This window comes from Stegostoma tigrinum, chromosome 39 (genome assembly GCF_030684315.1).
Source record: "Stegostoma tigrinum isolate sSteTig4 chromosome 39, sSteTig4.hap1, whole genome shotgun sequence".
In the NCBI taxonomy this organism is placed as follows: domain Eukaryota; kingdom Metazoa; phylum Chordata; class Chondrichthyes; order Orectolobiformes; family Stegostomatidae; genus Stegostoma; species Stegostoma tigrinum.
The window spans coordinates 15,934,875-15,962,663 of record NC_081392.1 but is presented as its reverse complement, the minus strand read 5'-3'; the positions used below and the strand labels follow the sequence as shown (position 1 = coordinate 15,962,663).

The window sequence follows — 27,789 nt, the reverse complement described above, 5'->3', positions numbered from 1 at the left end:
TGTGTGTCTCGCTCGCTGTGTGTGTGTGTCTCTCTCGCTCGCTGTGTGTGTGTGTGTCTCTCTCGCTCGCTGTGTGTGTGTGTGTCTCTCGCTCGCTGTGTGTGTGTGTGTGTGTCTCGCTCGCTGTGTGTGTGTGTGTGTGTGTCTCTCGCTCGCTGTGTGTGTGTGTGTGTGTGTGTGTGTGTGTCTCTCGCTCGCTGTGTGTGTGTGTCTCTCGCTCGCTGTGTGTGTGTGTGTCTCTCGCTCGCTGTGTGTGTGTGTGTCTCTCGCTCGCTGTGTGTGTGTGTCTCTCGCTCGCTGTGTGTGTGTCTCTCGCTCGCTGTGTGTGTGTGTGTCTCTCGCTCGCTGTGTGTGTGTGTCTCTCGCTCGCTGTGTGTGTGTGTGTCTCTCGCTCGCTGTGTGTGTGTGTCTCTCTCGCTCGCTGTGTGTGTGTGTCTCTCTCGCTCGCTGTGTGTGTGTGTCTCTCTCGCTCGCTGTGTGTGTGTGTCTCTCTCGTTCGCTGTGTGTGTGTGTCTCTCGCTCGCTGTGTGTGTGTGTGTGTGTGTCTGGCTGTGTGTGTGTGTGTCTGGCTCGCTGTGTGTGTGTGTGTGTGTCTGGCTCGCTGTGTGTGTGTGTGTGTGTGTGTGTGTCTGGCTCGCTGTGTGTGTGTGTCTCTCGCTCGCTGTGTGTGTGTGTGTCTCTCCCGCTCGCTGTGTGTGTGTGTGTCTCGCTCGCTGTGTGTGTGTGTCTCTCGCTCGCTGTGTGTGTGTGTCTCTCTCGCTCGCTGTGTGTGTGTGTGTCTCTCGCTCGCTGTGTGTGTGTGTCTCTCGCTCGCTGTGTGTGTGTGTGTGTGTGTGTGTGTGTGTGTGTCTGGCTCGCTGTGTGTGTGTGTGTCTGGCTCGCTGTGTGTGTGTGTCTCTCGCTCGCTGTGTGTGTGTGTGTCTCTCCCGCTCGCTGTGTGTGTGTGTCTCTCTCGCTCGCTGTGTGTGTGTGTCTCTCGCTCGCTGTGTGTGTGTGTGTGTGTGTGTCTGGCTCGCTGTGTGTGTGTGTGTGTCTGGCTCGCTGTGTGTGTGTGTGTGTCTGGCTCGCGGTGTGTGTGTGTGTGTCTGGCTCGCTGTGTGTGTGTGTGTGGCTCGCTCTGTGTGTGTGTGTGTCTGGCTCGCTGTGTGTGTGTGTGTGTCTGGCTCGCTGTGTGTGTGTGTGTGTGTGTGTGTGTCTGGCTCGCGGTGTGTGTGTGTGTGTGTGTCTGGCTCGCTGTGTGTGTGTGTGTCTGGCTCGCTGTGTGTGTCTGGCTCGCTGTGTGTGTGTGTCTGGCTCGCTGTGTGTGTGTGTGTGTGTGTGTGTGTGTGTGTCTGGCTCGCTGTGTCTGTGTGTGTGTGTGGCTCGCTGTGTGTGTGTGTGTCTGACTCGCTGTGTGTGTGTGTGTGTCTGGCTCGCTGTGTGTGTGTGTGTGTCTGGCTCGCTGTGTGTGTGTGTGTGTGTGTGTGTGTCTGGCTCGCTGTGTGTGTGTCTGGCTCGCTGTGTGTGTGTCTGGCTCGCTGTGTGTGTGTGTCTGGCTCGCGGTGTGTGTGTGTGTGTCTGGCTCGCGGTGTGTGTGTGTGTGTCTGGCTCGCTGTGTGTGTGTGTGTGTCTGGCTCGCTGTGTGTGTGTGTGTGTCTGGCTCGCTGTGTGTGTGTGTGTGTGTGTCTGGCTCGCTGTGTGTGTGTGTGTGTCTGGCTCGCGGTGTGTGTGTGTGTGTCTGGCTCGCTGTGTGTGTGTGTCTGGCTCGCTGTGTGTGTGTGTGTGTGTGTCTGGCTCGCTGTGTGTGTGTGTGTCTGGCTCGCTGTGTGTGTGTGTGTGTCTGGCTCGCTGTGTGTGTGTGTGTGTCTGGCTCGCGGTGTGTGTGTGTGTGTGTGTGTGTCTGGCTCGCGGTGTGTGTGTGTGTGTGTCTGGCTCGCTGTGTGTGTGTGTGTCTGGCTCGCTGTGTGTGTCTGGCTCGCTGTGTGTGTGTGTCTGGCTCGCTGTGTGTGTGTGTGTGTGTGTCTGGCTCGCTGTGTCTGTGTGTGTGTCTGGCTCGCTGTGTGTGTGTGTGTCTGACTCGCTGTGTGTGTGTGTGTGTCTGGCTCGCTGTGTGTGTGTGTGTGTCTGGCTCGCTGTGTGTGTGTGTGTGTGTGTGTGTGTCTGGCTCGCTGTGTGTGTGTCTGGCTCGCTGTGTGTGTGTGTCTGGCTCGCGGTGTGTGTGTGTGTGTCTGGCTCGCGGTGTGTGTGTGTGTGTCTGGCTCGCTGTGTGTGTGTGTGTCTGGCTCGCTGTGTGTGTGTGTGTGTCTGGCTCGCTGTGTGTGTGTGTGTGTGTGTCTGGCTCGCTGTGTGTGTGTGTGTGTGTCTGGCTCGCTGTGTGTGTGTGTCTGGCTCGCGGTGTGTGTGTGTGTGTCTGGCTCGCGGTGTGTGTGTGTGTGTCTGGCTCGCTGTGTGTGTGTGTGTGTCTGGCTCGCTCTGTGTGTGTGTGTCTGGCTCGCTGTGTGTGTGTGTGTCTGGCTCGCTGTGTGTGTGTGTGTGTGTCTGGCTCGCTGTGTGTGTGTGTCTGGCTCGCGGTGTGTGTGTGTGTGTGTGTCTGGCTCGCTGTGTGTGTCTGGCTCGCTGTGTGTGTGTGTGTGTGTGTGTCTGGCTCGCTGTGTCTGTGTGTGTGTCTGGCTCGCTGTGTGTGTGTGTGTCTGACTCGCTGTGTGTGTGTGTGTGTGTGTGTGTCTGGCTCGCTGTGTGTGTGTGTGTCTGGCTCTCTGTGTGTGTGTGTGTGTGTGTGTGTGTCTGGCTCACTGTGTGTGTGTGTGGCTGTCTGTGTGTGTGGCTCGCTGTGTGTGTGTGTGTGTGTGGCTCGCTGTGTGTGTGTGTGTGTGGCTCGCTGTGTGTGTGTGTGTGTCTGGCTCGCTGTGTGTGTGTATGTGTCTGGCTCGCTGTGTGTGTGTGTGTGTGGCTCGCTGTGTGTGTGTGTGTGTCTGGCTCGCTGTGTGTGTGTATGTGTCTGGCTCGCTGTGTGTGTGTGTGTGTCTGGCTCGCTCTGTGTGGCTCGCTGTGTGTGTGTGTGTCTGGCTCGCTCTCTGTGTGTGTGTGTGTGTCTGGCTCGCTCTGTGTGTGTGTGTGTGTGTGTGTGTGTGTGTCTGGCTCGCTGTGTGTGTGTGTGTGTCTGGCTCGCTGTGTGTGTGTGTGTGTCTGGCTCGCTGTGTGTGTGTGTGTGTGTCTGGCTCGCTGTGTGTGTGTGTGTGTCTGGCTCGCTGTGTGTGTGTGTGTCTGGCTCGCTGTGTGTGTGTGTGTCTGGCTCGCTGTGTGTGTGTGTCGCTGTGTGTGTGTGTGTCTGGCTCGCTGTGTGTGTGTGTGTCTGGCTCTCTGTGTGTGTGTGTGTGTGTGTGTGTGTCTGGCTCACTGTGTGTGTGTGTGGCTGTCTGTGTGTGTGGCTCGCTGTGTGTGTGTGTGTGTGTGTGTGGCTCGCTGTGTGTGTGTGTGTGTGTGTGGCTCGCTGTGTGTGTGTGTGTGTGTCTGGCTCGCTGTGTGTGTGTGTGTCTGGCTCGCTCTGTGTGTGTGTGTGTGTGTGTCTGGCTCGCTGTGTGTGTGTGTGTCTGGCTCGCTGTGTGTGTGTGTCGCTGTGTGTGTGTGTGTCTGGCTCGCTGTGTGTGTGTGTGTGTGTCTGGCTCGCTGTGTGTGTGTGTGTGGCTGGCTCGCTGTGTGTGTGTGTGTGTGTGTGTGTGTGTCTGGCTTGCTGTGTGTGTGTGTGTGTGTGTGTGTGTGTCTGGCTCGCTGTGTGTGTGTGTGTGTGTCTGGCTCGCTGTGTGTGTGTGTGTGTGTGTGTGTCTGGCTCGCTGTGTGTGTGTGTGTCTGGCTCGCTGTGTGTGTGTCTGGCTCGCTGTGTGTGATTGGGTGTCGCTGTGTGTGTGTGTCTGGCTCGCTGTGTGTGTGTGTGTGTGTGTGTGTCTGGCTCGCTGTGTGTGTGTGTGTGTCTGGCTCGCTGTGTGTGTGTGTGTCTGGCTCGCTGTGTGTGTGTGTCTGGCTCGCTGTGTGTGTGTGTGTGTGTCTGGCTCGCTGTGTGTGTGTGTGTGTGTGTGTGTGTGTCTCTGGCTCGCTGTGTGTGTGTGTGTGTGTGTGTGTGTCTCTGGCTCGCTGTGTGTGTGTGTGTGTGTGTGTGTGTGTCTGGCTCGCTGTGTGTGTGTGTGTCTGGCTCGCTGTGTGTCTGGCTCGCTGTGTGTGTGTGTGTCTGGCTCGCTGTGTGTGATTGGGTGTCGCTGTGTGTGTGTGTGTGTCTGGCTCGCTGTGTGTGTGTGTCTGGCTCGCTGTGTGTGTGTGTGTGTGTCTGGCTCGCTGTGTGTGTGTGTCTGGCTCGCTGTGTGTGTGTGTCTGGCTCGCTGTGTGTGTGTGTGTGTCTGGCTCGCTGTGTGTGTGTGTGTGTCTGGCTCGCTGTGTGTGTGTGTGTGTCTGGCTCGCTGTGTGTGTGTGTCTGGCTCGCTGTGTGTGTGTGTCTGGCTCGCTGTGTGTGTGTGTGTGTGTGTGTCTGGCTCGCTGTGTGTGTGTGTGTGTGTGTGTGTCTGGCTCGCTGTGTGTGTGTGTGTCTGGCTCGCTGTGTGTGTGTGTGTGTCTGGCTCGCTGTGTGTGTGTGTGTCTGGCTCGCTGTGTGTGTGTCTGGCTCGCTGTGTGTGTGTGTGTCTGGCTCGCTGTGTGTGTGTCTGGCTCGCTGTGTGTGTGTGTGTGTCTGGCTCGCTGTGTGTGTGTGTGTGTCTGGCTCGCTGTGTGTGTGTGTGTGTGTGTGTGTGTGTCTGGCTCGCTGTGTGTGTGTGTGTGTGTGTGTGTGTCTGGCTCGCTGTGTGTGTGTGTGTGTCTGGCTCGCTGTGTGTGTGTGTGTGTGTGTGTGTGTGTGTGTGTCTGGCTCGCTGTGTGTGTGTGTGTGTCTGGCTCGCTGTGTGTGTGCGTCTGGCTCGCTGTGTGTGTCTGGCTCGCTGTGTGTGTGTGTGTCTCTCGCTCGCTGTGTGTGTGTGTGTGTGTGTCTCTCGCTCGCTGTGTGTGTGTGTGTGTCTCGCTCGCTCGCTGTGTGTGTGTGTGTGTGTGTCTCTCGCTCGCTGTGTGTGTGTGTGTCTCTCGCTCGCTGTGTGTGTGTGTCTCTCGCTCGCTGTGTGTGTGTGTCTCTCGCTCGCTGTGTGTGTGTGTGTCTCGCTCGCTGTGTGTGTGTGTCTCTCTCGCTCGCTGTGTGTGTGTGTGTCTCTCGCTCGCTGTGTGTGTGTGTGTGTGTCTCGCTCGCTGTGTGTGTGTGTGTGTGTCTCTCGCTCGCTGTGTGTGTGTGTGTGTGTGTGTGTGTGTGTGTCTCTCGCTCGCTGTGTGTGTGTGTCTCTCGCTCGCTGTGTGTGTGTGTGTCTCTCGCTCGCTGTGTGTGTGTGTGTCTCTCGCTCGCTGTGTGTGTGTGTCTCTCGCTCGCTGTGTGTGTGTGTGTCTCTCGCTCGCTGTGTGTGTGTGTGTCTCTCGCTCGCTGTGTGTGTGTGTCTCTCGCTCGCTGTGTGTGTGTCTCTCGCTCGCTGTGTGTGTGTGTGTCTCTCGCTCGCTGTGTGTGTGTGTCTCTCGCTCGCTGTTTGTGTGTGTCTCTCGCTCGCTGTGTGTGTGTGTGTCTCTCGCTCGCTGTGTGTGTGTGTCTCTCTCGCTCGCTGTGTGTGTGTGTCTCTCTCGCTCGCTGTGTGTGTGTGTCTCTCTCGTTCGCTGTGTGTGTGTGTCTCTCGCTCGCTGTGTGTGTGTGTGTGTGTGTGTCTGGCTGTGTGTGTGTGTGTCTGGCTCGCTGTGTGTGTGTGTCTGGCTCGCTGTGTGTGTGTGTGTGTGTCTGGCTCGCTGTGTGTGTGTGTGTGTGTGTGTGTGTGTGTCTGGCTCGCTGTGTGTGTGTGTCTCTCGCTCGCTGTGTGTGTGTGTGTCTCTCCCGCTCGCTGTGTGTGTGTGTGTCTCGCTCGCTGTGTGTGTGTGTCTCTCGCTCGCTGTGTGTGTGTGTCTCTCTCGCTCGCTGTGTGTGTGTGTCTCTCTCGCTCGCTGTGTGTGTGTGTCTCTCGCTCGCTGTGTGTGTGTGTGTGTGTGTGTGTGTGTGTGTCTGGCTCGCTGTGTGTGTGTGTGTGTGTCTGGCTCGCTGTGTGTGTGTGTGTCTCTCCCGCTCGCTGTGTGTGTGTGTCTCTCGCTCGCTGTGTGTGTGTGTCTCTCGCTCGCTGTGTGTGTGTGTGTCTCTCCCGCTCGCTGTGTGTGTGTGTCTCTCGCTCGCTGTGTGTGTGTGTCTCTCTCGCTCGCTGTGTGTGTGTGTCTCTCTCGCTCGCTGTGTGTGTGTGTGTCGCTCGCTGTGTGTGTGTGTGTGTGTGTGTGTGTGTGTGTCTGGCTCGCTGTGTGTGTGTGTGGCTCGCTGTGTGTGTGTGTGTGTGGCTCGCTGTGTGTGTGGCTCGCTGTGTGTGTGTGTGTGTGTGTGGCTCGCTGTGTGTGTGTGTGTGTGGCTCGCTGTGTGTGTGTGTGTCTGGCTCGCTGTGTGTGTGTGTGTCTGGCTCGCTGTGTGTGTGTGTGTGTGTGTCTGGCTCGCTGTGTGTGTGTGTGTGTCGCTCGCTGTGTTTGTGTGTCTCTCGCTCGCTGTGTGTGTGTGTGTTTCTCGCTAGCTGTGTGTGTGTGTGTCTCTCGCTCGCTGTGTGTGTGTGTCTGTCGCTCGCTGTGTGTGTGTGTGTTTCTCGCTCGCTGTGTGTGTGTGTGTCTCTCGCTCGCTGTGTGTTTGTGTGTGTCTGGCTCGCTGTGTGTGTGTGTGTGTGTGTGTGTGTGTGTGTGTGTCTGGCTCGCTGTGTGTGTGTGTGTGTCTGGCTCGCTGTGTGTGTGTGTGTGTGTGTCTGGCTCGCTGTGTGTGTGTGTGTGTGTGTCTGGCTCGCTGTGTGTGTGTGTGTGTCTGGCTCGCTGTGTGTGTGTGTGTCTGTGTGTGTGTGTGTCTGGCTCGCTGTGTGTGTGTGTGTCTGGCTCGCTGTGTGTGTGTCTGGCTCGCTGTGTGTGATTGGGTGTCGCTGTGTGTGTGTGTGTGTGTGTGTGTGTGTCTGGCTCGCTGTGTGTGTGTGTGTGTGTGTCTGGCTCGCTGTGTGTGTGTGTGTCTGGCTCGCTGTGTGTGTGTGTGTCTGGCTCGCTGTGTGTGTGTGTGTGTCTGGCTCGCTGTGTGTGTGTGTGTGTGTGTGTCTGGCTCGCTGTGTGTGTGTGTGTGTCTGGCTCGCTGTGTGTGTGTGTGTGTGTGTGTGTGTGTGTGTGTCTGGCTCGCTGTGTGTGTGTGTGTGTGTCTGGCTCGCTGTGTGTGTGTGTCTGGCTCGCTGTGTGTGTGTGTGTCTGGCTCGCTGTGTGTGTGTCTGGCTCGCTGTGTGTGATTGGGTGTCGCTGTGTGTGTGTGTGTGTCTGGCTCGCTGTGTGTGTGTGTGTCTGGCTCGCTGTGTGTGTGTGTGTCTGGCTCGCTGTGTGTGTGTCTGGCTCGCTGTGTGTGATTGGGTGTCGCTGTGTGTGTGTGTGTGTGTCTGGCTCGCTGTGTGTGTGTGTGTGTGTGTGTGTCTGGCTCGCTGTGTGTGTGTGTCTGGCTCGCTGTGTGTGTGTGTGTGTGTCTGGCTCGCTGTGTGTGTCTGGCTCGCTGTGTGTGTGTGTGTGTCTGGCTCGCTGTGTGTGTGTGTGTGTCTGGCTCGCTGTGTGTGTGTGTGTGTCTGGCTCGCTGTGTGTCTGGCTCGCTGTGTGTGTGTGTCTGGCTCGCTGTGTGTGTGTGTGTGTGTGTGTCTGGCTCGCTGTGTGTGTGTGTGTGTCTGGCTCGCTGTGTGTGTGTGTGTGTGTGTGTGTGTGTCTGGCTCGCTGTGTGTGTGTGTGTGTCTGGCTCGCTGTGTGTGTGTGTGTCTGGCTCGCTGTGTGTGTGTCTGGCTCGCTGTGTGTGATTGGGTGTCGCTGTGTGTGTGTGTCTGGCTCGCTGTGTGTGTGTCTGGCTCGCTGTGTGTGTGTGTCTGGCTCGCTGTGTGTGTGTGTGTGTGTGTGTGTGTCTGGCTCGCTGTGTGTGTGTGTGTGTCTGGCTCGCTGCGTGTCTGTGTGTGTCTGGCTGGCTGTGTGTGTGTGTCTGGCTCGCTGTGTGTGTGTCTGGCTCGCTGTGTGTGTGTGTGTCTCTCGCTCGCTGTGTGTGTGTGTGTGTGTGTCTCTCGCTCGCTGTGTGTGTGTGTGTGTGTCTCTCGCTCGCTGTGTGTGTGTGTGTGTGTGTGTGTGTGTGTGTGTGTGTGTGTCTCTCGCTCGCTGTGTGTGTGTGTCTCTCGCTCGCTGTGTGTGTGTGTCTCTCGCTCGCTGTGTGTGTGTGTGTGTGTGTCTCTCGCTCGCTGTGTGTGTGTGTCTCTCTCGCTCGCTGTGTGTGTGTGTGTCTCTCGCTCGCTGTGTGTGTGTGTGTCTCTCGCTCGCTGTGTGTGTGTGTGTGTGTCTCGCTCGCTGTGTGTGTGTGTGTGTGTGTGTGTGTGTCTCTCGCTCGCTGTGTGTGTGTGTGTGTGTGTGTGTGTGTGCCTCTCGCTCGCTGTGTGTGTGTCTCTCGCTCGCTGTGTGTGTGTCTCTCGCTCGCTGTGTGTGTGTGTGTGTCTCTCGCTCGCTGTGTGTGTGTGTGTCTCTCGCTCGCTGTGTGTGTGTCTCTCTCGCTCGCTGTGTGTGTGTGTGTCTCTCGCTCGCTGTGTGTGTGTGTGTCTCTCGCTCGCTGTGTGTGTGTGTCTCTCGCTCGCTGTGTGTGTGTGTCTCTCGCTCGCTGTGTGTGTGTGTCTCTCGCTCGCTGTGTGTGTGTGTCGCTCACTGGCTGTGTGTGTCTCTCGCTCGCTGTGTGTGTGTGTCTCTCTCGCTCGCTGTGTGTGTGTGTCTCTCTCGCTCGCTGTGTGTGTGTGTCTCTCTCGCTCGCTGTGTGTGTGTGTCTCTCTCGCTCGCTGTGTGTGTGTGTCTCTCGCTCGCTGTGTGTGTGTGTGTGTGTGTCTGGCTGTGTGTGTGTGTGTCTGGCTCGCTGTGTGTGTGTGTGTGTGTGTCTGGCTCGCTGTGTGTGTGTGTGTCTGGCTCGCTGTGTGTGTGTGTGTGTGTCTGGCTCGCTGTGTGTGTGTGTGTGTGTGTGTGTCTGGCTCGCTGTGTGTGTGTGTCTCTCGCTCGCTGTGTGTGTGTGTGTCTCTCCCGCTCGCTGTGTGTGTGTGTCTCTCGCTCGCTGTGTGTGTGTGTCTCTCGCTCGCTGTGTGTGTGTGTCTCTCTCGCTCGCTGTGTGTGTGTGTCTCTCTCGCTCGCTGTGTGTGTGTGTCTCTCGCTCGCTGTGTGTGTGTGTGTGTGTGTGTCTGGCTCGCTGTGTGTGTGTGTGTGTCTGGCTCGCTGTGTGTGTGTGTGTGTGTCTGGCTCGCTGTGTGTGTGTGTGTGTGTGTCTGGCTCGCTGTGTGTGTGTGTCTCTCGCTCGCTGTGTGTGTGTGTGTCTCTCCCGCTCGCTGTGTGTGTGTGTCTCTCGCTCGCTGTGTGTGTGTGTCTCTCTCGCTCGCTGTGTGTGTGTGTCTCTCTCGCTCGCTGTGTGTGTGTGTGTCGCTCGCTGTGTGTGTGTGTGTGTGTGTCTGGCTCGCTGTGTGTGTGTGTGGCTCGCTGTGTGTGTGTGTGTGTGGCTCGCTGTGTGTGTGTGTGTGTGGCTCGCTGTGTGTGTGGCTCGCTGTGTGTGTGGCTCGCTGTGTGTGTGTGGCTTGCTGTGTGTGTGTGTGTCTGGCTCGCTGTGTGTGTGTGTGTCTGACTCGCTGTGTGTGTGTGTGTGTGTGTCTGGCTCGCTGTGTGTGTGTGTGTGTGTGTCGCTCGCTGTGTGTGTGTGTCTCTCGCTCGCTGTGTGTGTGTGTGTCTCTCGCTAGCTGTGTGTGTGTGTGTCTCTCGCTAGCTGTGTGTGTGTGTGTCTCTCGCTCGCTGTGTGTGTGTGTCTGTCGCTCGCTGTGTGTGTGTGTGTGTTTCTCGCTCGCTGTGTGTGTGTGTGTTTCTCGCTCGCTGTGTGTGTGTGTGTCTCTCGCTCGCTGTGTGTTTGTGTGTGTCTGGCTCGCTGTGTGTGTGTTTGTGTGTGTCTGGCTCGCTGTGTGTGTGTGTGTCTGGCTCGCTGTGTGTGTGTGTGTGTCTGGCTCGCTGTGTGTGTGTGTGTCTGGCTCGCTGTGTGTGTGTGTGTGTGTCTGGCTCGCTGTGTGTGTGTGTGTGTGTGTGTCGCTCGCTGTGTGTGTGTGTCTCTCGCTCGCTGTGTGTGTGTGTGTCTCTCGCTAGCTGTGTGTGTGTGTGTCTCTCGCTCGCTGTGTGTGTGTGTCTCTCGCTCGCTGTGTGTGTGTGTCTCTCGCTCGCTGTGTGTGTGTGTGTCTCTCGCTCGCTGTGTGTGTGTGTGTCTGTCGCTCGCTGTGTGTGTGTGTGTGTTTCTCGCTCGCTGTGTGTGTGTGTGTTTCTCGCTCGCTGTGTGTGTGTGTGTGTCTCTCGCTCGCTGTGTGTTTGTGTGTGTGTGTGTGTGTGTGTGTGTGTGTGTGTCTGGCTCGCTGTGTGTGTGTGTGTGTCTGGCTCGCTGTGTGTGTGTGTGTCTCTCCCACTCGCTGTGTGTGTGTGTCTCTCGCTCGCTGTGTGTGTGTGTCTCTCTCGCTCGCTGTGTGTGTGTGTCTGGCTCGCTGTGTGTGTGTGGCTCGCTGTGTGTGTGGCTCGCTGTGTGTGTGTGTGTGTGGCTCGCTGTGTGTGTGTGTGTGTGGCTCGCTGTGTGTGTGTCTGGCTCGCTGTGTGTGTGTGTGTCTGGCTCGCTGTGTGTGTGTGTGTGTCTGGCTCGCTGTGTGTGTGTGTGTGTGTGTGTCGCTCGCTGTGTGTGTGTGTCTCTCGCTCGCTGTGTGTGTGTGTGTCTCTCGCTCGCTGTGTGTGTGTGTGTCTCTCGCTAGCTGTGTGTGTGTGTGTCTCTCGCTCGCTGTGTGTGTGTGTCTGTCGCTCGCTGTGTGTGTGTGTGTTTCTCGCTCGCTGTGTGTGTGTGTGTCTCTCGCTCGCTGTGTGTTTGTGTGTGTCTGGCTCGCTGTGTGTGTGTGTGTGTGTGTGTCTGGCTCGCTGTGTGTGTGTGTGTGTCTGGCTCGCTGTGTGTGTGTGTGTCTGGCTCGCTGTGTGTGTGTGTGTGTGTTTTGGCTCGCTGTGTGTGTGTGTGTGTGTCTGGCTCGCTGTGTGTGTGTGTCGCTCGCTGTGTGTGTGTGTCTCTCGCTCGCTGTGTGTGTGTGTGTCTCTCGCTAGCTGTGTGTGTGTGTGTCTCTCGCTCGCTGTGTGTGTGTGTGTCTCTCGCTCGCTGTGTGTGTGTGTCTGTTGCTCGCTGTGTGTGTGTGTCTGTCGCTCGCTGTGTGTGTGTGTGTTTCTCTCGCTCGCTGTGTGTGTGTGTCTCTCGCTCGCTGTGTGTGTGTGTCTGTTTCTCGCTCGCTGTGTGTGTGTGTGTTTCTCGCTCGCTGTGTGTGTGTGTGTCTCTCGCTCGCTGTGTGTTTGTGTGTGTCTGGCTCGCTCTGTGTGTGTGTGTGTGTGTGTCTGGCTCGCTGTGTGTGTGTGTGTCTGGCTCGCTGTGTGTGTGTGTCTGGCTCGCTGTGTGTGTGTGTCTGGCTCGCTGTGTGTGTGTGTGTGTCTGGCTCGCTGTGTGTGTGTGTCTGGCTCGCTGTGTGTGTGTGTCTGGCTTGCTGTGTGTGTGTGTTTGTGTGTGTGTGTGTGTGTGTCTGGCTCGCTGTGTGTGTGTGTGTCTGGCTCGCTGTGTGTGTGTGTGTGTGTGTGTGTCTGGCTCGCTGTGTGTGTGTGTGTCTGGCTCGCTGTGTGTGTGTGTGTCTCTCGCTTGCTGTGTGTGTGTGTGTCTCTCGCTTGCTGTGTGTGTGTGTGTGTCTCTCGCTCGCTGTGTGTGTGTGTGTCTCTCGCTCGCTGTGTGTGTTTGTGTCTCGCTCGCTGTGTGTTTGTGTGTCTCGCTCTGTCTGGCGCCCGCACTCGCCCGCTCGCTCGCTCCGTCTGGCGCCCTGGCGCCCGCTCGCTCGCTCCGTCTGGCGCCCGCCCGCTCGCTCCGTCTGACTCCCGCTCTCGCTCGCTCCGTCTGGCGCCCGCTCGCTCCGTCTGGCGCCCGCTCGCTCCGTCTGGCGCCCGCGCGCTCCGTCTGGCGCCCGCGCGCTCGCTCCGTCTGGCGCCCGCGCGCTCGCTCCGTCTGGCGCCCGCGCGCTCGCTCCGTCTGGCGCCCGCGCGCTCGCTCCGTCTGGCGCCCGCGCGCTCGCTCCGTCTGGCGCCCGCGCGCTCGCTCGGTCTGGCGCCCGCGCGCTGTCATTTTCTCCGGTGCCCATTCATGCTGCACTCCAACGCTCTAACTCCCCCCTTCCCTTAAGATGCTCCTTCCAACCAAAATTTTGATCTGTCTTCTTCCTGTTCTTACGTAACACTGTTATTTCCTTTTTATAACTCCCTGGGAAGTGCCTTGGGACACTTTTTATATCGAAATTGTATATATGCAAAGTTATTGTTGTAAGTTCATTGTGCAGTTGTGGCTCCAGGGATGAGATACAATTGAAACATTTTAATGAAAGGAATATGCCGCCAGTGATTAACATGTTTCCAATAAGCAATTATTAATATCAGAGATATAATAACATTACTGGATCTGAACCCATCACCCAGCTTATTAATGCATAGTTGATATTGCATTAGTGAAGCATTGCAAGTGAGAATACATAGTAATTTGGGTAAGGTGATTTAGAGCCAAAGAAATAGTTGCCTTTAGTCCTTCCATTGGTCACTTCATTCAAAGCTCAGGTAGTTGCGGGATTTATTTTCCAGTTGGCTGCTAGCTTCCCATGTTAGCTACAAAGTGAATTCTAGCTTAGGCAGGATTTAAGATTAATGTGAGGCATGAGATGGAATTTGGTTTTTAACTGGCCTCAGAAGATGAGTTATAATGTTGTGTATCCCCAGCACATGAGTTGTGCATTGAGAGAAAGTTAGTTATATGGAAACAGAAGTAACTGGTTGCTGGGAGGGGAAACTAGTTTATCAAACTTCACGGAGCACAGTGACTGCAGCATCGCCATCGTATTGTCCCTGCAGCTAATTGCGAGAGGTCCAAAGTAAGAAGGTTGCTCAGAGGGAGGGAGAAGAATCCCTCCGGATCCCATCCACATACTGGAATCCAGCAGAGGAGTTTTCTAAAGTGAGAGCCGGCTGTTCCATGGCAATACACTCAGAGCTAGGCATAACCCAGACCTCTGTCATTTGGCCAGACATTCCTAGGTGTGGGATCCCTGACTGATCTTGAACAACAACAGAAGTTGCTGAAAAAGCTCAGCAGATCTGGCAGCATCTGTAAAGACAAGCTCAGAGTTAATGTTTCAGATCTGGTGAGGAAAAGCATTCCGAAGACACTCAATCCTCAGAAATGTCACTGCCTTTCTGTTTTACATCATTCCATAAATAAGGTGACCAAAACCGCACAGAACTTTGGATGCAGTCACACCAAAGCCCTGTATAACTGAAGCAAATCCTCGCCATTGTATTTGACTCCCCTTATGATCAATGATAACATTCCATTAGATTTCCTGTCTAATTACTGTGCCTTCATACCAACGCTTTGGTTCATGCTCAAGGACACACTGATCCCTCTGCATCTCAGCTCTGCAATCCGTCACTATTTAGATGATGTGCTTTACTTCCTGCGAAAAGGGACAATTTCACAATTCCAACTGAAGGAACTGTGGATGCTAGAAATCAGAAACAAAACCAGAAATTGCTGGAAAAGCTCAGCAGTTCTGGCAGCATTTGCACAGAGTAAGCAGATTTAACATTTTGGGCCTAGTGACCCTTCCTCAGAACAGGTCAGCTTTGCTCAACGTTTGCAGCAATTTCACAATTTCCCTCATTGTACTCCCTTTGCCATATCTTGGCTCACTCACTGAACCTGCATCATCTTGTCGCCGCCTTATGTCCTCTTTGCAACTTACTTTACCTATTTTTTTTGAATCTGCGGCAAATTTGGCAATGTACTCTCTCTCTCTTCTTAGTCATTTACATAAGTTGTAAACAGTTGCGGTTTCAACACCAATTTCTGTGACATGTCAATTATTACATCCTGCCAACATGAAAAAGACCTGTTTATGCTTCCTCTTGGCTTCCTGTTAACCGATCTTCTATCCCTGCCAAAGCTACCCGAGCTCTTATTTTCTGCAGTAACCTTCTGACACATTTTGAAATGCCTTGTGGAAATCTAAGGACACTTTTAATGCACAGCATCTTAAAGTACTGCAATGAATTTGTCAACCGTGATTTTCCTTTAGCAAAGCCATGCTAGCTCTGCTCGATAGCTATGCGTGTGTAGCCAAGCACTTAGATCATGTCTTTATTTATAGTTTCTAGCGTTTTCCCTGTGTTAAGCTAACAAGCCTGTAGTTTCTGCTTTCTATCTCGAAATAGCGGGAGTCTTGGAATATTAAAACCAGTGCATTAACTAGTTTGGTCCTTTATTTTAAGACCATAGGTTGAAGTTCGACAAACCCCAGCAATTGTTAACTTGCATCACCAATAATTTACTCTATACCACTTCTCTGGAGATTGATTTTTCTAAGTTATGCCCTCCATCCGTTTTGAGATTTAGAAAACGGGAGAGCTACACACTGTGCCACAACTGACGCACACTTCTGCATTTTAATGAGCACCCCTTCTGTTACAGTGACGAGCCAGCATTGGCACTATCTGGGAAAGTCTACCAGCTTGAGATCCAATTGAAGCAACTCCAGGACGATTTGCTAAAGGTAAGAACTGTGCCTGCCACACTTTTTAAAAATTAATTTGTGGATCATGAGTGTCACTGGCATGATAGCATAAATTACCTGACCTTTTGGAGCTGGGGGTAGAACGGATTGCCTTGGTGGGCTACTTCAGAACAGCTAGGAATTGGCCACGAGTGTGGTGTCAGTGTTGTGGCTGGATCGGGTAAAGATGGTAGGGGGATTCCTTCAAAGGTCCGAGGCTTTTATTCCTTTGTAGCCTGAACGAGCAAACAAAACGCTGCCCACTGTGACTTTGTGCTCCCATCAGAGCAAGTCATTTTAAAGGGAGATTTAAAAGCAAGCCCTTCCTCCTCCGTTACAGAGAAGGATGTTTTTATAATGACAGTGTTTGGGGTGAGAAGGGAGACTTGTTTCTCCTGGTTACAGATTTGTCCATTTAAAGTTGATGGGGAAATTTGGAAAAGCGTTAAGTATGGATCGTAGTACCATGGAGTGGTTGAAGCCAAGACCACTGCAACATTTAGGACAGAGAATCGCAAACACTTGCCCAGTGCAACCCCACTGTAACTGTCAATATAATGCACCCCCTCGTAAAAACCAGCAAAAACCAACATTCACTGTGCAATTTGTAATGTTCATGCATTACAGATCAACAGCTAGAATCATAGGCCCTCAGTGATTGTGTACTGGTGCCAGTCGCTTGAACTTGTACCTACCTCAATTGTTGCTTTCAAAGGAAACTTATGGTGTAATTACTTGAGATTCATGGACTCAATGGCCTCATTCTGCACTTTAAATGTCTTTAATTGCTTTGCATCTCTGATGCAGGGCCGTAAATGGACATTTATTATGGTGGATACAGTCATAGAATACACAGTTTAGTCAGAGCAGGATGATAAACGATAGAGTTTTTCCAACTGAGTCACAAATCACTTGAGGTGCCTGTAAAACTGATTTGCCCTTCTGTGGGACACAGGGAATGTTTCTTTCTCTAATCACCAGCCATTTGCAAGGCCCTATCCTAAAGTATTCTCTTGATATTCAGAAGAACCAAAGAAAATATGCAACTGGTGTTGAAATCTTGGAAGCGTAGGAGGCCTGGGAATAGAATTTAGACGCAAACATTTCTTATTCCAGAGGCTGGGGAGAGAGAGCACACACGCATGTATGTATGGCAACTGCTGACGAGAGGGCCACAGAAGTAACCAGCATGGCACAGCACAAAGGACTCAGGGTGGTTACACAGCAAGAATGCACGGTGGCTCAGTGGTTCACACTGCTGCCTCCCAGCGCCAGGGACCAAGGTTCGATTCCACCCTCAGGCAACTGTCTGTGTGGAGGTTGCACGTTCTCCCCGTGTCTGCGTGGGTTTCCTCCGGGTGCTCCGGTTTCCACCCACAGTCCGAAGATGTGCAGTTTAGGGTGGGTTATACGGAGGTGGGTCCGGGTGGGATGCTCCGAGGGTCGGCATGGTCCGTTTCCACACTGTAGGGATTCTATGATCTAGAATTCTGTGATAATGTCAGGCTAGTCATCCACGGGCTGTGAAGAGACTGTTACAAATCCCACTGCGCAATTGATAACATTTAAATTAATCTATTCAATCTGGGATTGCAAGCCAGTCTAATGGTGACCACAATAACTATCATCTATTGTGGTTAAAAAGCCATCGGTTCACTAATGTCCCTTTTTTTAAAAAGTAGGATATCTGTTATTCTTACCCAGTCTGACTCTCACATGATTCATTCATGAGGCACTTCTAAAAGTCAGAACAAACAAACAATGTTGTACATTCCGTGTTCTATAATGCTAACTGAGCAAACTCACCCTCTCATCTTCACCCTACCCTAATCCCTCTACAGGAGAAAGAGGATAAAATTGTCCTGCAGGCAGAGGTGGCGAACCTGAGAGTTAACAATCAGCGTCTCCAAGAGGAATCCCTTTCAGCCACCGAGCAGCTGAGGAAATTTGCAGAAATATTTTCCAGCACCATAGAGAAAAAGTGAACTCCACCAGCCCTCCCACAGAATCTCAACTCAGTTTATTTTTCTCTTACATCATCTACCTTTTGGAGCAACTGTAACCTGGAGTCACAGTCCACCTCAGTTTGGGGGCATAGAATTCTGGAACTTGCTGAACCACAGCAGCCGTTTTACAAAACTTGCAGGTGGTGTTAGCTTTCTGACAGACACTGGAGGTCGAGGGAAGGATTGTGAGCTGTTCGGAAGCTAGTGGGCACTGCTGACCCTTGCAGAGCCAGCTCTGCCTGTACTTCCTTTCACATCGTAGAACGGAACTGGTCAGCAAAGATGGCTTTTCAATATCACAGGCAGTAGTTAAGTCTACAAGCGTAACCCTAACCCTTCCTCCCTACTGCCCCAACTCCTGCTAGCTACCATTCATCAATAGTTATTATCCATTGATAAATGTTTGATCAAGTGTCTTCCTCCAAAACTTGGCAGGTTCAGTAAAGACTGTCAGGGTTATGAGCTTTAGCAGAAACCTTTCAGACAGAAATTATGCTTCACTAAGTATAGGGTGCCCTTTTTTAAAATTAGCTGTGTTTTTAAAACCTCATTTTTTTCCTCAAGTGGTTACCAGCTGCAGAAAAACCACAGTGTTTACTCCAGAATAAACCTGTCTGTCCATGGGATCACAAACCAGTATGTCCCAGTGTATTCACACCGCATTTTCCCTGCTTCATGCGCACAACACTCTAGCTCTCTCGTATTTTGTGTTCTTTTAAAGTTGCAGGTAGACTTGAGGGGCAAGGCATCATCCTCTACAAATTTTAGGACACGGGGATGAGAAGGTTCCAAGTCTAACCTTTCAGTCTGTAGCAGCTGGATTTGGGCTGCAGACTCGAGAGGTGCAGCTGGCTCCTGGACCCATGGAGGACTGGGTCTGTGGTCCTCATCATTGAGTAGTGACTGCCCTTAGGTCTCTTTCCACCCACTACTAAAGAAAATGCTTTTTGTGTGCAGTCATAACTACGATGCTCTCTGCAGCTGACCAGCTCATCGTCCTAAATCTGTGTGCTTGGAAAAATATCAGCAAGGTTGAATGGAGGGGAGAGAGGAAAAGGCCACCAAGTATGTAACAGTTCCCCTCAACGCAAAGCCTTGAAGGAAGAGGTGGGGTGATCAAAGTGGGACAAGTGGCAAACCATTTAAAACTGAGTGTAGGAGTTTCATCATGAACCATGTGGTTGCAATAGTAATACTATGCTCTCTGACCCTCTGATAATCTGCAATGCAGTCAATAGATTTCAATAAAGCTAGTTAATTTTGAAAGTTTTAATCAAAAGGCTTTGTTTCCAATATATAAGAGAAAGTAATATTGCAAATGATATTTAAAAAGCAGTCACCCAGGTCTAACATTAATAATAGGAAGTTATTAAAGCACTTTCTCTCAGACTAAATTATTTTCTAGAAAATTCCATTTTAAGATCGCTCAGGAAGTTTGATCTAATAAATGTAAATGCTCTTTGTATACGTTATATTTGTATAAATTGCTTTAGGTTTTTTTTAAATTCAAAACTTAATCAAAATTGGAATTACTGAGGTGAATCAGTGACTACTGAATATTCTGGAATTTTTGTGATCGTCCCTTTCTCAGGATTATACACTGCAGAAAAGACTATTATAGAAAAATCTCATTGATTAAACAGGAGAGCCAGCAGCTGAATGTTAACCTAGAGCTGCCAAGTTGATGCAGTCATTTTGATTTGGTTAAACTACGATTTTATATTTTGTTTGAAATCTGTTCTTGAAAGGGAAACAGTCTCAAAATGAGCTGGAACCGGCCCACTGGGTTCCTTTCGTCCCCCTCTTGTGAGGATCTGAGGGGAAAGAAAAAACACATGCACCTGTGCTAGTCTGGCTACGGGTTGTCTCAGAGGATGGGATCCAACACAGCAAGTCAATGCCAATGGCTGGGTAGAGTTTTCACCAGGCCAGGTACCAGCTTGATGTTCAGCAGTTGTAGTCAGTGACCATGTGGGATTTTAGCATCTCTGTTCACAGGCACCTGTTTAGACACCCCCTGGCTGTTCAACACTGAAACAATTCTGTTCACAAGCTCTCGTTGTTATTTTAGGCCCTATTGTTTCTTGATCTGTTTCTACACGCAGCCCCTAATATTTGTCTGAATCCAGTGACTATGAAATGGTACTGTGTGAAGCAGTCATGCAAGAATGCTTGATACTCATTCATCTGAAATTGTTTTGCTGGATGTTCTGAGGGGGGCAGTTAACAGCATTAATCAAGCTTAACACTTCCACTAAAGGACTGTTGAATACGTGAAGCACCTGTGCAAAAATATTCACAGTGCCATCTCTCAGAACTGCAGGGTGGATCGATTTTTCGTTGTTTGAAATACGCTGTGTGGTTCCATGGGGAGCAGCACAGACCTGGCAGAGAGCTCCAATGATCCAATCAAACGGATGGCACAAACCATCAGATCCATGTGTCGAGCAGTCCGGAGATTGTTACAAGCTCAGACTTGCAGCTAGCATATGTTAGGCAAAAGGAATGAGGAGAATCCAAGATCCGAGGAAGTGTGCTACTGTGGTTAAGGGATAATTGATATAATAGAACCTTATGGTGTGGCCGGTGTCACCTTTGCTGCAAAGTAAACCATATTGTTTGTTAGAAATAGTGTGTTCATGTGTGTCCATGATAAGAGGGTGGAAAATACTTACTGTAGTTAAACTGCGCTACATAAGTTAATACTTTTCAAACTTAAACCAAAAACAACTGCCCTCTATTGTGACTGTTCCCTTACGGATAATGCAGTCCTCTTTACCACTGCGTGCTGACAGCATGTGAGTTTGCAATTTCTTGTATAAACTGGACTACAAAATAACTTTTTATAAGACATTTGCATAAATAGCCTAAATCTGAAGCTGAACAAGTAGGGAAAGAAATGTTCCAAGCATTGCAGCTGCAACCATCAATGTCTTAAAAAAAAGTTTACTTGGAATTTTATCATTCTGTGTAATATTTGTGTATAAAGAGTGAAGAAGTCTTAAATTTTATTGTTTTTGTGTGGTGCAGGTTTTCCAATGTATGTTTTCTCTGTGTAGGATTGTTGATGTGATTTTATTGATTTTTATTTTTGGAGGGGGGACAGTTTTTTGAGTAGTGTGTAATTTATCCATTCATCATATTTTATAAAGACATCAAGCTTTCAGATGAGGTTTGTATTTAATTTGTGATCATTTTTGTCAATTCAGCTACTCCATCAATGAATCTGCTTTCACGTTTTTTCATTCCTTTCGCATGTATCAGGAAAAGCGAATAAAAGTTTTCATAAACTTGTAAATGTGTGGTGCACTTCTGAATTCGGGAAGAAATGGTTGCTTTTCAGGTGGGTCTGACTTAGCAAAGCCTCCAGCCTATAGCTGGCTACTTGTTTCAGTGAGCGGCTGGCTTATGTCAGGCTGGAAGGACTCAGCTCAGTTTTCCCAGCACCTCATGACTTGGCTGATCCCATTTAGGATGATAAAGCAGCCAGTGGTAACTCAGTGAAGTTTTTTTGTTTTGAAAAACAGACAGTACGAGCTCAGTTCCCACTCCTCGTTGCTGTAGAGTCTGAGTCATACAGTACAGAAACAGACCCTTCGGTCCAACCAGCCCATGCTGACCATAATCCCAAACTAAACCAGTCCCACCTGCCTGCTCCTGGCCCGTATCCCTCCAAACCTTCCCTATTCATGTACTTATCCAAGTGTCTTTCAAATGTAACTGTACCCACATCCACCACTTCCGCAGGAAGTTCATTCCACATGTGAATCATCCTCTGTGTGGGGAATTAAAATTGCCCCTCATGTCTTTAAGGTGAGAGGGTAGTGATTTAAAAATATCCCCCCCCGTTGTACAGAGAAGACAGCTACCTCACTCTAGCTCTGGTTCATGTGAGAAATGACACCTTAAGGCAGAACACTGAAGGGCAAGTAATTTGTACTTGTCTAGTGTATGCCAGCCCCCCCTCAGCTAAGAGATCTGATTAACAGGCAAACTAGAAGTTCCTCTTTGCTTCTGGATGAAGAGTTTTTGTCATGAATGATTAGGGATTTTGCTTATATGGCACTATTAGTGAAACTGAATTATTCTGCTTGCAGCAAAGGGATTTCAGAGATGACTTAAAAACAATGTTCAAAATTGCATTGAGCATTTTATAGATAAAATGGGAAATCTGTCTCCTCCAAAACAGATTTGCAAGCCAGAGGGCACTGACTTTCAGGTAAAGGAGCCAGAGGGTGGATGATGTAGGAACACAGGAACAGAGTTTGGTCATTCAGCCATTCAAGCCTGTACCATCATTCAGTTACATCATGGCTAATCTGTGTTCTAACTCCTTTTTCCATGCCCTTGGTCTCTATTCATTAATGCCTTAAGAGATGGAAACTGATTTTACACAGGGTGACTATCTGGAATGCATGTTATTTTTATTTAATCATGAGATATGTCAAGATGTGTACAGAAGTTGCATTTGACAATATAAGATTGGTTTGATGGACCCACTGAGAAGGGACTATAATGCAATCCAGTACCTGGGTGATTTCAACCATTGGGTGTGGTGAGTGAAAGGTAGGTAGGAACTGGCAACTGTGGTTCCCAAAGACTTCCAGTCTAGGATTCTTCTGATCTCTGTATCTTTGTGGATGAATCAATAGCGATCGATTGCTGTGATTAATCAGCATCTGCTTCACGTGAGGGAAGAGGTGGTATGGTAACACTCGTTCGTTTGTAATCTGCACACTAATGTTGTGGGGGTCATCGCAGGTTCAAATCACACCACGGCAGCTGGTGGAATTTAAGTTTAATTAAATGTGATATAGAGCTAGCTTTAGTGATGGCGCCTATCAGTGATCACTGTAAAATCCCATCTGGTTCACCAGTATCTTTTTAGGGAAGGAAATCTGCCATCCTTAATAATAAAATGTGAGGCTGGATGAACACAGCAGGCCAAGCAGCATCTCAGGAGCACAAAAGCTGACGTTTCGGGCCTAGACCCTTCATCAGAGAGGGGGATGGGGGGAGGGAACTGGAATAAATAGGGAGAGAGGGGGAGGCGGACCGAAGATGGAGAGTAAAGAAGATAGGTGGAGAAGGTGTGGGTGGGGAGGTAGGGAGGGGATAGGTCAGTCCAGGGAAGACGGACAGGTCAAGGAGGTGGGATGAGGTTAGTAGGTAGCTGGGGGTGCGGCTTGGGGTGGGAGGAAGGGATGGGTGAGAGGAAGAACAGGTTAGGGAGGCAGAGACAGGTTGGACTGGTTTTGGGATGCAGTGGGTGGGGGGGAAGAGCTGGGCTGGTTGTGTGGTGCAGTGGGGGGAGGGGACGAACTGGGCTGGTTTAGGGATGCAGTGGGGGAAGGGGAGATTTTGAAACTGGTGAAGTCCACATTGATACCATATGGCTGCAGGGTTCCCAGGCGGAATATGAGTTGCTGTTCCTGCAACCTTCGGGTGGCATCATTGTGGCAGTGCAGGAGGCCCATGATGGACATGTCATCAAGAGAATGGGAGGGAGAGTGGAAATGGTTTGCGACTGGGAGGTGCAGTTGTTTGTTGCGAACTGAGCGGAGGTGTTCTGCAAAGCGGTCCCCAAGCCTCCGCTTGGTTTCCCCAATGTAGAGAAAGCCGCACCGGGTACAGTGGATGCAGTATACCACATTGGCAGATGTGCAGGTGAACCTCTGCTTAATGTGGAATGTCATCTTGGGGCCTGGGATGGGGGTGAGGGAGGAGGTGTGGGGACAAGTGTAGCATTTCCTGCGGTTGCAGGGGAAGGTGCCGGGTGTGGTGGGGTTGGAGGGCAGTGTGGAGCGAACAAGGGAGTCACGGAGAGAGTGGTCTCTCCGGAAAGCAGACAGGGGTGGGGATGGAAAAATGTCTTGGGTGGTGGGGTCGGATTGTAAATGGCGGAAGTGTCGGAGGATAATGCGTTGTATCCGGAGGTTGGTAGGGTGGTGTGTGAGAACGAGGGGGATCCTCTTGGGGCGGTTGTGGCGGGGGCGGGGTGTGAGGGATGTGTCGCGGGAAATGCGGGAGACGCGGTCAAGGGCGTTCTCAATCACCGTGGGGGGGAAGTTGCGGTCCTTAAAGAACTTGGACATCTGGGATGTGCGGGAGTGGAATGTCTTATCGTGGGAGCAGATGCGGCGGAGGCGGAGGAATTGGGAATAGGGGATGGACTTTTTGCAGGAGGGTGGGTGGGAGGAGGTGTATTCTAGGTAGCTGTGGGAGTCGGTGGGCTTGAAATGGACATCAGTTACAAGCTGGTTGCCTGAGATGGAGACTGAGAGGTCCAGGAAGGTGAGGGATGTGCTGGAGATGGCCCAGGTGAACTGAAGGTTGGGGTGGAAGGTGTTGGTGAAGTGGATGAACTGTTCGAGCTCCTCTGGGGAGCAAGAGGCGGCGCCGATACAGTCATCAATGTACCGGAGGAAGAGGTGGGGTTTGGGGCCTGTGTAGGTGCGGAAGATGGACTGTTCCACGTAACCTACAAAGAGGCAGGCATAGCTGGGGCCCATGCGGGTGCCCATGGCCACCCCCTTAGTCTGTAGGAAGTGGGAGGAGTCAAAAGAGAAGTTGTTGAGTGTGAGGACGAGTTCCGCTAGGCGGATGAGAGTGTCGGTGGAGGGGGCCTGGTCGGGCCACCGACACTCTCATCCGCCTAGCGGAACTCGTCCTCACACTCAACAACTTCTCTTTTGACTCCTCCCACTTCCTACAGACTAAGGGGGTGGCCATGGGCACCCGCATGGGCCCCAGCTATGCCTGCCTCTTTGTAGGTTACGTGGAACAGTCCATCTTCCGCACCTACACAGGCCCCAAACCCCACCTCTTCCTCCGGTACATTGATGACTGTATCGGCGCCGCCTCTTGCTCCCCAGAGGAGCTCGAACAGTTCATCCACTTCACCAACACCTTCCACCCCAACCTTCAGTTCACCTGGGCCATCTCCAGCACATCCCTCACCTTCCTGGACCTCTCAGTCTCCATCTCAGGCAACCAGCTTGTAACTGATGTCCATTTCAAGCCCACCGACTCCCACAGCTACCTAGAATACACCTCCTCCCACCCACCCTCCTGCAAAAAGTCCATCCCCTATTCCCAATTCCTCCGCCTCCGCCGCATCTGCTCCCACGATAAGACATTCCACTCCCGCACATCCCAGATGTCCAAGTTCTTTAAGGACCGCAACTTCCCCCCCATGGTGATTGAGAACGCCCTTGACCGCGTCTCCCGCATTTCCCGCGACACATCCCTCACACCCCGCCCCCGCCACAACCGCCCCAAGAGGATCCCCCTCGTTCTCACACACCACCCTACCAACCTCCGGATACAACGCATTATCCTCCGACACTTCCGCCATTTACAATCCGACCCCACCACCCAAGACATTTTTCCATCCCCACCCCTGTCTGCTTTCCGGAGAGACCACTCTCTCCGTGACTCCCTTGTTCGCTCCACACTGCCCTCCAACCCCACCACACCCGGCACCTTCCCCTGCAACCGCAGGAAATGCTACACTTGTCCCCACACCTCCTCCCTCACCCCCATCCCAGGCCCCAAGATGACATTCCACATTAAGCAGAGGTTCACCTGCACATCTGCCAATGTGGTATACTGCATCCACTGTACCCGGTGCGGCTTTCTCTACATTGGGGAAACCAAGCGGAGGCTTGGGGACCGCTTTGCAGAACACCTCCGCTCAGTTCGCAACAAACAACTGCACCTCCCAGTCACAAACCATTTCCACTCTCCCTCCCATTCTCTTGATGACATGTCCATCATGGGCCTCCTGCACTGCCACAATGATGCCACCCGAAGGTTGCAGGAACAGCAACTCATATTCCGCCTGGGAACCCTGCAGCCATATGGTATCAATGTGGACTTCACCAGTTTCAAAATCTCCCCTTCCCCTACTGCATCCCTAAACCAGCCCAGTTCGTCCCCTCCCCCCACTGCACCACACAACCAGCCCAGCTCTTCCCCCCCACCCACTGCATCCCAAAACCAGTCCAACCTGTCTCTGCCTCCCTAACCGGTTCTTCCTCTCACCCATCCCTTCCTCCCACCCCAAGCCGCACCCCCAGCTACCTACTAACCTCATCCCACCTCCTTGACCTGTCCGTCTTCCCTGGACTGACCTATCCCCTCCCTACCTCCCCACCCACACCTTCTCCACCTATCTTCTTTACTCTCCATCTTCGGTCCGCCTCCCCCTCTCTCCCTATTTATTCCAGTTCCCTCCCCCCATCCCCCTCTCTGATGAAGGGTCTAGGCCCGAAACGTCAGCTTTTGTGCTCCTGAGATGCTGCTTGGCCTGCTGTGTTCATCCAGCCTCACATTTTATTATCTTGGAATCTCCAGCATCTGCAGTTCCCATTATCTCTGCCATCCTTACCCTGCTTGGGCCTACATGTGACTCCAGACCCACACTGCTGTGGTTGACTCTTAAATGCCCCCTGAAATGTTCAGGAAATAATAGGTGGGCAACCCACCTTGTTTGTACAAGCCCAGAGTGGTCAAAGAATAATAACAAGATTTACGTGACTACCCTGATGCTGGGAAGTAAACTAAACAGACCTTGGGGTTTTTTTTGTATTGCTTAACAATTCCCATCTAGCAGGTCCTGAGCAGCTGCAAATGGACCGATCTGTGCTGCCCCCAGCTGTCAAATAGCCTTGCAACGCTTTCGCCCAAGGTTCTTGCACAGAGTGTGGCCCCTGAATGTATCAGGAGCTAGGTAGAGATCCTTAGCAAGGTGGTCCCTTTAGGCCAGAAATACTGTACAGAGAAAATAAATCCTGGGTAAATGTCGGGGAAAATAAACCACTTTCAGGAATATTGCTTCCAATAGTAACAGGTGACAACAGCTGGGTGTTTTTAAAACATCTGCATTAGAAGGAACAAGAGATAGTAGGAACTGCAGATGCTGGAGAATCTGAGGTAACAAGGTGTAGAGATGGATAAAAACAGCAGGCTAAGCAGCATCAGAGGAGCAGGAAAGCTGTTGTTTCGGGCTTAGACCCATTTCTGAAGAAGGGTCTAGGCCTGAAACATCAGCTTTCCTGCTCCTCTGATGCTGCTTGGCCTGCTGTGTTCATCCATCTCTACACCTTGTTATCTTAGAAAGAACAATGCAGAAACCATTCATGGCCCTTCAAACATGCCTGTAATTCTGCTTTTAAACACAAGATGGCACCCTTGGCTAAGTATAGCTCAAAACCAAGCAGATATGTCACTCGCGTTTCATATTGAACTCTGTCCAAATTATTGAATTCAATCCATACTCTTTGCTTAATGCAGAGGAGGGATATTAAATTAATCTTTTAATGGTTGCGTAGGTTACAGTTTGTACCATCGGCACAATGCATTGCAGCAATTCAGAGGCTCTTTAAACAGCAATTTCCAAACTCATGACCACTTCCATCGAGAATGACAGGGAACACCATTGTAGGCAAGTTCTCCTTCCGTGTCGCGCTCAATTCTGACTGGAAATATATTGCCGTTCCTTCCTTGTTGCTAGGAATAAATGCTCTGAGACAGTAATCTATGATGGGCCACTAAGTTGCATTTGGGCAGAGTGAGAATGTACAAAGCATTATTGCATTCTAGCTCTCAATAAGCTGCTGAAGAACATTGACAGAGCCTGTGGAGTTTGAGGATAATATTCACTTCAGTAAGAAACATCATACTGTGTTCATCTTGTTACAAGGCTGCAACAGGGAATAATATTGTATCAGTTTGCAATGATGTATACTATGTCTCATTAGCATATCACAGTCGCACTTAACTCCTTGGCCCTAGATCTTCCCCTCAAGTCCCTGACTCTGCATGCTCTTTAATGCTCCTCGTGGTTTGTGTGAGAAAACACCTGCAAACACTCACTTGTCTGTTTTCTTATTTATGGGGAGCAAGGAGGAAGAGAAAGGGGCTTCTAAGGAATAGGAAATGGCTGCAGCAGGTAACATACTCCAGAAAATAAATTCTATTCGAACTCCTAATGAGCTGCTACTGACTGGGACTTCCGAAGGGGATTAGCCCTTCTGCAGTATGGTAGGAATTTGTAAGCTCCTGAACTAGTTGTCTCTTCAGCAAAATTATTGGATTCTCCCACAGGAGAATTGAGCTACTGACCACGTGCACACACCAACCACCACCCCCCCCCCAACCCATCTCAGCCCCTGCCCAGCCTGGTGATTAAAACCCATAGCAATAATGCATTTTCCAAGTGTATTTCCAGAGGATTCTGTGAGGAGCAGGATTTATCTCCTTTCAATATCTAGCCACCTGATGTTGGAGATTCCACGACTGCAAAATTTGCAGCCTGATAAATTTCTTTGGAGAGCAATATTGTGAAATGTGGGAGCAGATGATAATACTCCTGGCAATCTCTCTCTCTCTCTCTCTCTCTCCTGCACACAGCAAGGCTGTATGGTTGATCATCCTCTGAATAGCTGGGAGGGTTCAGAAGGGTGAGCAAAAACAGAATTTGAGGTTGTTGACTTGCTCGCTGAGCTGGCCTGTCCTTGTTCAGATGTGTTGCCACCAAGAGGATGTTACCTGGCATGGTGACGAATCGCCAGAACGAGAACAGGCCGACTCAGCGAGCAAGTCAACAGCCTCACCCACCACCCGAGCTCCAAATCTTCACCAAGACTTTATACCGAGTTTAACGTTTTGTAAAACCGCAGTCCGTGATAATTGTTGTGGTCACCATCACTGTGACTGGGCTTTGTGTCCCAGACTTAATCGTAGGGCCATAATCCTGGAATTTCCCCCCCTCCTTGGGGCATTGTGGGTCAACCTACAGTGCACAGACTGCAACAGTTCAAGAAGGCAGCTCACCCCCACCTCCTCAAGGGGCAGTTAGGGATGGACAATAAATGCTGGTCCCAGCCTGTGACAACTGTGCCCCGTGAATAAATTAAGGAAAAAGAAACTCATCAATCTCCAACAATGTGGCACTCCCCAGTACTGCACTAGAAGCTAAAGCCCTGGATTAAATGTTGATGTCACTGGGGTGGACCTGGTTTCTGGGACTCTGTGCCTAACTGTATGCT

General features: G+C 51.3%; 1 protein-coding gene across 8 annotated transcripts in view; it reads left to right on the top strand.

The window, feature by feature from the left end:
• Nucleotides 1-20,003, top strand: part of sipa1l3 (signal-induced proliferation-associated 1 like 3) — a 276,754-nt gene extending 256,751 nt beyond the window's left edge. For 7 of the 8 annotated variants that reach the window (XM_048522386.2, XM_048522389.2, XM_048522383.2 and 4 more), the window contains 2 exons: nucleotides 14,648-14,729; nucleotides 16,571-20,003. In XM_048522386.2, coding sequence (XP_048378343.1) covers nucleotides 14,648-14,729; nucleotides 16,571-16,714 — 226 coding nt within the window. In that variant the 3' untranslated portion in view covers nucleotides 16,715-20,003. Of the gene's footprint in view, nucleotides 1-14,647; nucleotides 14,730-15,845; nucleotides 15,993-16,570 lie in introns of those variants that run through there. The other variant, XM_059641042.1, reaches the window with a different exon arrangement.
• Nucleotides 20,004-27,789: the final 7,786 nt, after the last annotated feature.